Here is an 8721-nt window from a genome sequence, read left to right on the forward strand (position 1 = left end):
CATAGGCAGAGAGGTTAGTGAGGCGTATTTGTGTTTGTGCACTCTGAAGAGCATCTACAGTATATTTCTTCACAATGTGTTTTTGCTGTGTTCAGCAGTCCATGCAGCCTGTTGAGTGCATGGATGCAAAATGATATAGTGTGGTAACACTTTAGAGCAGTCACGTAGCTACGGGTGGGCCTGGGCCCACCCACTTTCATCTTTGGCCCACCCAATGAGAAGTTTCTAATTTTCCAAATGGATGTAATTTATTAAACGATACTAATAAACGTTTTATTTCACTGTAACTTTATTTATTAACAATATTAAACGCTTGTTTTCATGGTCAATTACAGGTTGTTTCTTAATTTTCACTCTTCCTATAGGTGCATATCATCATAGGCTTGTCAAAATGACAATTCATCCGTTTCTGTTGGTCCCACCCACAATGTTATGTTTACGACGTACACTAAGGATATGATTGTAAAATGCGCGCGTTTGTGAAGTTAAATTTGAAAATAGCCTAGTGAAGCAAACATCCCAGACAGCAGTTGACTCTGCGCCGGATCCGTTTTCAAACCGGCAAATCCGTATTACAGTCACATCCGTTTCAGTGCTGTAACACGGATCCAGCCCGGGCCCGGTTTCAGTGGCGGGAAACTGTCGCAGAGCAGATCCGGGCCGCGTCCGAAACAAGCACGTGTTTTTTTTCTGCAGTTCAGAACGGAAGATGTCAAAGATATTTGCTTTGATCAAAGCAATAAATTGTATTTTGAAGTAAATTAAAATAGAAAACCATTATTTTAAATTGTAATACTTTTTTCTGTATTTTTGATCAAATAAATGCTGGCTTGATTAGCATTTTGCGGAAAGAGTAAAAAAAAAAAAGTGTTGTAATATACTGTTTCAATATCTTAGAGAAACCAATTTAAGTGGAAGGATATCGTTTTTTTTTTTTAAACAATGCTTATACACAACATTCTGGTCCACACTCATACCAGATGGTGGCGGTAATGCACCAAAAATTTGTTTGCCAACCGCCAATAAACCTTAGTAGAAGAAGACGTCAAGACGTCAAGACGATCGAGGCACGGACTGTACGCTGTTATCCTCAAAAACTTCACCAAGGTATGTCACACCGTGTGATCACACTGTTCTACTAACAAATTAATTTCTTATTATGTTGTGTACTCGACAACTTAAAGGTTTGGTGTTTTTATTGCTCCTTAGATCGGTGTTGGACCGGCGAACACTTTAGGCCTGTTATCAGAGGACTTGCTAATATGAAGAAAACGGCCCATAGGTATGTAATTATACGTAATTAACGAATTTTAACTTAATTACTTAATTTAATCTTTAGTCATTTTGACTGCTTCTATTAAAATGTAATGTTTAAGATTGCTGCCTGTCATGGTGGGCTAGCAGTGTTAATGTTTAAGCGCTAACCCTCAAGGCTGCATGCATTTATTTGATCAAAAATAAAATTAAAAAAGTAATATTGTGAAATATCATTTGAATATATTTTAAAATGTAATTTATTCCTGTGAATTTTCAGCATCATTACTGCAGTCTTCAGTGCATGATCGTTCAGAAATCATTCTAACATGTTGATTTAGTGCTGGATTTTTATTGGTGCTCAGTTATCAGTAATGATTCTTATTATTATTATTAAATGTAAAAAAAAAAACAGTTTTTGCTGCTTAACATTTTCTGGAAACATTTTGATGATTATTTGATGAATAGACAGTTCAAAAGAACATCATTTATTTGAAATATATTTTTTGATTCATTATGAATGTTTTTACTTTGATCAATTTAATGCCTATTTGCTAAATAAAAACAGTTATTTCTATTAAATAACATACACCAAACATTTTAATGGTTGTATATCATGGTTTCTGCATATATTAAGGAGCATAACTGTTTTTCAACTGATAATAATCAGAAATGTTTCTTGAGCAGCAAATAATAATATTTGAATGATTTCTGAAGATCATGTGACTCTGAAGACTGGAGTAATGATGCTGAAAATTCAGCTTTGATCACAGGAATAAATTACGTTTTACAATATATTCATAAAAAAACATATTTTAACTGATAATTAAAATTGTAATTAAAATATAATTTATTTCTGTGATGGCAAAGCTGAATAAATAAATGCTTTTCTTTTTAACTTTTTATTCATCAATAAATCCTGAAAAAAGTATCACAGGTTCCCAAAAAATCAAGCAGCACAACTGTTTCCAACATCGATAACAGCAGAGTATCAAATTAGTATATTATAATGATTTCTGAAGGATCATGTGACACTGAAGACGAGTAATGATGCTGAAAATTCAGCTTTGATCACAGAAATAAATTATATTTTGAAGTATATTGAAATAGAAAACCATTATTTTATTTCATTTCATTATTTTTATTTTTATTTTTTTTTCTGTATTTTTGATCAAATAAATGCTGGCTTGATGAGCATAAGAGACTTATTTCAAGAACATTAAAAACAGTAATGTGTCCAAACTTTTGACCAGCCCAGTCCCCTTGAATAAGCAGGCAGAACGCTTTCAGGCACATCCTGAATGATAGAAACAGAGGGGCACTGAGGAGACATACATGTATTACATTATATTGTTTGGTATGGTTTTTATTTATAAAAGCTTTGCCAAAATATGCTTTTGTTTCTGTTAACGGTATGCTCCATGTTAATTGGGTAAATGAACTGAGAAATTGTCCAGCAACACTATATAACGATCCGTTTCAATTTCAGGTTCCACCTGAGAGCCGGGACTGTCAAATAGTAAGGTGAGTCCATTTCTTATTATTTTTATTTTTATTTTTTTTTTTTTTAGTTTTCAGTGGAGTTTGAGGAGTTCAAGCTATTTCAGGGTGTCCGCGGGGTCTTAAAAAGTATTAAAAGTTGATAAATCCATTTTGGGAAAATTAAGGCCCTTAAAAGGTATTAAAAAGTTAATCCCGATTTTATGAGGTATTAAATTCTGTTCAAGCTTTGTCAAAAGAGTTTGACTCCAAAAAGTATGCATGAATATATTTATTTTCCTCCCCATAACTATTAAAAAACAAAGGCGTGCTCGGTCAGTGAGATCGGTGGCGCGCGCCGTCTATGGGTGACGTCACGTATTTTGCGAAATGCGCGGTTAGGTGATGTGTCGATGTGTCGCCCTCCACACGTCGCGAAACAGACTCCGAAATGGGGAAATGTAAATTTGCGGACTCCTGGTTGGAGAAGGATGAGTTTAAACAATGGCTGAAGCCTGTCGCTGAAAACAACCGCGAGGCTTACTGTACATATTGTAAAAAGAAGATTAGCGTAGCCTCGATGGGCATCAACGCTGTCAAGTCCCACATGCACGGTGCTAGCCACAAGGCCGCCGTTGGCCGCAGAGAGCAGTCGCAGCTGTCCATCGCCAGTTTTTGTGCTCCAACAGCGACACCACTACCTAACACGACAGCTGAACTTGTCAAAACAGCTACGACAGCGACCTCTGCCCCATCATCGGCCGACATCAGGGTGGCTATGGGCGGCACATCAACGATGCACGCGGAGGTTATCTGGTGTCTCAATATTGCGGTGAATCACCACTCACTGAACTCAAACGAAGCTATTTCTGATATTTTCAAGTCAATGTTTCCGGATTCGGACATAGCTAAGACATTCACCTGTGGCAAGGACAAAACTGGTTACATCATGAGATTCGGGCTTGCAACCTTCTTTAAGCAGCAGCTCGTTGACACCATCAACAAAGCGGGCCCGTTTGTGTTAATGTTTGACGAGTCTCTCAATCAGTCAACAAAGAAGAAGCAACTTGACGTACATGTTCGTTTTTGGGATGATGACTGTGTCCAGTCCAGGTATCTGGGCTCTCAATTCCTGGGACACGGAACAGCTCAGGACCTGTTGCATCACATTAAAGTAAGTGTAGTCTACTACCATTTCATTATTTCTGTGTGTTTGTTTGTTCAGTATTCAGCACTTGTTTGTTTCAGGTATAAAACAAATACTGTCTGGTATGTTCTTATTGTAGTTATGCTTTCGTAAATCTGAACAACAAATACTTTAATTTCTAATAATTATTTACATAACATAATACAATTTTTAATAACGTAAAGCACTTTGTGCTGCATTATGTATGAAAAGTACAACATTTACATAATAAATACATTTTGATTTGATTGCCTGTGTATTTCAAGAATAAACATTTAAGGCATATTGTCATTCACAGGAGTGTGTTGCAAAACTGAATATGAGGCAGCTTGTCTCCATCAGTATGGACGGCCCCAATGTTAACTTGAAGTTGGGAGACCTTCTTCAGAAGGAGCATGCAGAGCTGTATGGAGTTCAACTGGTCAAGGTTGGAAGCTGTGGGCTTCACACCCTCCACAATGCAGTGAAGGCAGGCTTTACCATGTGGCAGCTGGACAAGCTCCTTCGGGCACTCCATTTCCTTTTCCACAATGTTCCTGCTAGGAGGGAGGACTTCACTGCCTTGACTGTGTCCACCTGCTTTCCGCTGCCATTTTGTGGCCACAGATGGGTGGAAAATCTCCCTGTAGCAGAGAGGGCAGTTCAAGTTTGGCCAGTGATTATGAAGGTATTATGTTTGTTTACTATTTACTTACTCGTCAATTTTTGATAGTGCTACATTTCTTATAATGTACTATATTTCTATGCGCACATGTTTCATAAAATTATGTAGCAAATATATTCTCCAGGAGCTTGCATGATTGTCTCACTTTGAGAGTTCAGGGAAGAATTTATAAATTTTCATAAATGATTCATAAGTGATATGTTAATTATTTTATGCATTCGTTATAGATTCACTTTTAAGTAATTTACAAATGATTAGTTAATGATTAACTAATCATATACAAAACATGACCATGCGTTTCATAAATGTTTAATAAATTATATGTTAAATTGTTTTGTATGGTTTGTAGATTCAGTTATAAATTATTTACAAGTGATTAGATAATGATAAAGTTATCATGAATGATGTGAATAAATGAATAAATCATTTACAACACTTTCTGCATCCCCTAATCTAAAGTGTAAACTATTCATCACTTGTAAATGTGTTACACATCATTTGTAGATCTTTCTTTTACATATTTATTTCGTAGATCTGATCTGTACGGGTATACAAGGCAAGTGATGAACTGGTAAGAAAGATCTACAAATGATGTGTAATACATTTACAAGTGATGAATAGTTTACACTTTAGATTAGGGGATGCAGAAAGTGTTGTAAATGATTTATTCATTTATTCACATCATTCATTATGATATGCTATTTTTTTTAGGTAACTTACGACATATTTGTAAATCGTTAGCTTATTACTTAACCATTTATGAACGTATATAGTCATGTTTTTAAATGATTAGTTTATCATTATCTAATCACTTGTAAATAATTTATAACTGAATCTACAAAACAATTTAACATATAATTTATTAAACATTTATGAAACGCATGCTCATGTTTTGTATATGATTAGTTAATCATTAACTAATCAATTGTAGATTACTTATAACTAAATCTACAAAACATACATAAAATGTTAGCATATCACTTGCTAATCATTTATGAATGTTTAATAAATTATTAGTTTGTCATTAACTAACCACTTATAAATGACTTAAAACTGAACGTTATAATAAAGTATTACCCTAAATTTACTTATTTGTGTTAACTGTTTGTTTTGCTTCCCCCTCGAAAACCCATATAAAGTGCTTAAAGTTGCCAAGTATGTAAATAAAATTATATTTGTTTATGCAGTACGTGGATGCAGTCAAGCAAATGAAGCACAAGCTGATCCCCTTATCATTGCCAAACTCCAGTTCTTCCTGGCAATATCCAGGACCTTCAACCCCTTTCTGACCAAATACCAGACCGATGAGCCAGTTTTGCCCTTCTTGGCCAAAGATCTGAGTGAGCTGCTTAAGGTAAACGATAACAGTAAGGCCTAATTCAACTGAATATGATAAGTCTATATTAAATAGTCCTGCCACTAATTGCTTGCTGTATCCTCATAAGAGTCTACTGAGATGTTTTTTGAAGAGAGAGCTCCTGCATGACCTCACCCCCCTGCAGCTGACCAAAGTCAATGTGGCTGATGAGGCGAACTGGGTCCCAGTTATGAATGCTGATATAGGCCTGGGCGCTGAATCTGCCATAAGGGCAAGTTTGATATATTCTCTTTGTAGCATTGTGTGTATGGATTTTTACTGTACACCAATCTAACCAGTTAGTGTAAATGTTCAGAAATTAACCTTTTTAACATTTTATTGTACTGCTAGCAATGATTAGCAGTTACTGTATGTAGTTTTAAAAATATATTTATTTATTATTTATTTATGTTATTTATCAAGTTCAATTAGAGGGAGGTAACCTTTGTTAAATTATAAATCATACTTTTTTATGCCATTTACAGTGTATGTTTACATTTTATGTTCTACTTGTCAGGCACTTCAGACCGAGCCAGGGTAGGGGAGCTTTCTGTGCTCATCTTCCGGAGAGCGTGTAGGCAGGGCCTGGTTACCATGGTTAAGAAACTACAGGAGAAAAGTCCCTTGAAGTTTCCAGTGGTCAGGGCCATAGCATGTTTGGACCCCACAAGCATGCACAGGGATCCAGAGTGGTGCCTCACAAAGATGAAGACTACAGTGCAGAAATTCTTGCAGGATAGTCAGTTGGCAGGAGGCATCTCAGCTGGTTAGGAAAAATAGTATAAAGAGAGTAGAAGCCGATAGGTCACTGTATGTCCTCTAATATTGGCACATTACGAAATTTAACACATCAGTAATTACCTATTTAATTCTCTCATTGCAGGTGATGTGATTGTCCAACAATTTGAGAGCTTTCTCACTGTTGAGGCTAGAGATGAGTGTTTCCTCTCCTTTCAGCCACTGCAGCAGCAGATTGACGTGTTCTTGCACTCAGCAAGTCTTACTCTGAGTTGTCAAAGTTCTGTCAGAGCCTTCTAATTCTCTCCCATGGACAAGCCACAGTAGAGAGAGGATTCTCAGTCAACAAGCAGGTTGAAACCTGCAACATCCTTGAAGAGTCGATGGAGGCTCTGAGGTTGATTTGCGACAAGATCAGTGCCTGTGGGGGTGCTCTAAAGGTACCTCTGACCAAGGAGCTCCTGGCTTCTGTAGCCTCTGCAAGGTCAAAGTACAGGATTCACTTGGAACAAGAAAGGAAGAAGAAAGAGACTACCAAACAGAGCCTCAAGAGGAAAGAAGCTGAAGACGAGTTAGAAGTTCTGAAAAAGAAGAGAGAAGTCTTAAGAGAGGTGTGCGACACACTGCAAAAAGATGCAGATCAGCTAGCAGAGCAGGCAGAGGGAAAATCTGGGTCATTAATGGCCCAACTGATCACCAAATCCAACACCTTGAGGAGAAGACACAAAGAAAAACTCATGATCTGGAGCAAACTAAAAAGTTTATTGAAAGCAAGTCAAATGAACTGAGGCACATGTCAGGAGTTTGAATCAGTATATGATTCACTGTTGCTCTTTGTTAATGTATATTTTAATAAACCTTGCCATTGCTTCAATTTATTCCTTTGCGCTTTGTTTCTTCCGAGCCTTTCTGAGTTCTGTTGAATGGTGTGCCCTATAGATTTATTTGAAACCACAACTGCTTATTAAGTTAAAGGTTTGTTGCTGATTAGAACTTGAAGTGCGATGAGGTCTTAAAATATTTTGAGAAGGTCTTCAAAAAGTCTTAAAAAGGTATTGAAATTAACTTCAGGATTCCTGCGCATACCCTGTATTTGAATGCCAAAATTTATAATTGAGTATTGATAATAACGAGTGCCTGATAATGTTACAACTAGTGCTGTTCAAAACATACTGTTTGTTAGGGCCGATTGAGGCTTGCAGCTTTCTGGAGAAATGCTCCTTCAAATAACTTCACACTCATCCTGAACAATATACCTGTTGTGACAGTCATAGTCCTCTAGCAATGCTATAGTCTGTGTGTCATTTGGGTACAAATCCTTTTTCATCTCAAGACACTGATGTCCCATGCACTAATTTCCACAGTGGAGCATGTTAATAAACTGTGACTCTTATGTGTAAACATTGCCTTCCTTGCTTTGTAATACTAAATGAAACAAATACATTCATAACGTATCTGTGTAATATGCAATTAGTTGTGTATTTTTTAATATATAAAACAGGTGGCACAGTTTCCCCTTGCTTTTCTTATCTGTTATATCAGTTATTATACTTTACAAATATGGGCAGTTAGCAGAATGAACATTATCTTTGTTACACACAAAGCAGGACAAAATTACTCGATTACAGGAAAATTAAAAAATGCTAACCATGGATAACATTTATGATGTGGAAAAGCATATACAGTGCGTGAGTAATTATTAGGCGATTCAATATTCTGATCATATTTTTTAAGCACTTTTACCAATTCCAAACCACATCAATCATAATAACTACTATTAATTTTGTGTACGATCATTTTATAATTATATAATTAGCAAGAACTGGAAGTGAAAAATGCTTACTGATGCTCCAAAAGGAAACACGATACATTAAGGGGGTGAAAACTTTTAAACAGAATGAAGGTGTACATTTTTCTTATTTTGCCTAAATATTTTTTTCATTTAGTACTGCCCTTCAGAAGCTACAGAAGATACTTTCCAGACAACAAGCAGTGTCGCCCAGATCCGGCCCGCATGGATTTCACACGGGCCAGATGTGGGCT

General features: G+C 36.3%; 1 protein-coding gene across 2 annotated transcripts; it reads left to right on the top strand.

The window, feature by feature from the left end:
* The first annotated feature begins 1036 nt into the window (after window positions 1-1036).
* On the top strand, window positions 1037-6168 carry LOC131541283 (uncharacterized). Of its 2 annotated transcripts, XR_009271455.1 has the most exons (7): window positions 1037-1107; window positions 1210-1282; window positions 2744-2778; window positions 3617-3907; window positions 4218-4586; window positions 5771-5937; window positions 6029-6168. XR_009271455.1 is itself a non-coding variant. In XM_058776941.1 (6 exons), exons 4-6 carry the CDS (start codon window positions 3620-3622, stop codon window positions 5870-5872), a joined length of 759 nt encoding a protein of 252 aa, XP_058632924.1. In that variant the 5' UTR covers window positions 1037-1107; window positions 1210-1282; window positions 2744-2778; window positions 3617-3619; the 3' UTR covers window positions 5873-6168. The 2 variants fall into 2 exon arrangements, 1 of the variants encoding a protein (XP_058632924.1); XM_058776941.1 differs by having other exon boundaries at window positions 5771-6168.
* Window positions 6169-8721: the final 2553 nt, after the last annotated feature.

The sequence above is a fragment of the Onychostoma macrolepis genome, chromosome 05 (assembly GCF_012432095.1).
Source record: "Onychostoma macrolepis isolate SWU-2019 chromosome 05, ASM1243209v1, whole genome shotgun sequence".
Lineage (NCBI taxonomy): Eukaryota > Metazoa > Chordata > Actinopteri > Cypriniformes > Cyprinidae > Onychostoma > Onychostoma macrolepis.

Excerpts from the sequence above, each read along its gene's own strand:
- LOC131541283 (XM_058776941.1), top strand. The coding sequence starts at position 3,620 with ATGTTTCCGGATTCGGACATAGCTAAGACATTCACCTGTGGCAAGGAC. Across the intron at positions 3,908-4,217 it reads ACCTGTTGCATCACATTAAA|GAGTGTGTTGCAAAACTGAA; the intron begins GTAAGTGTAGTC and ends TGTCATTCACAG. Across the intron at positions 4,587-5,770 it reads TTTGGCCAGTGATTATGAAG|TACGTGGATGCAGTCAAGCA; the intron begins GTATTATGTTTG and ends TTGTTTATGCAG.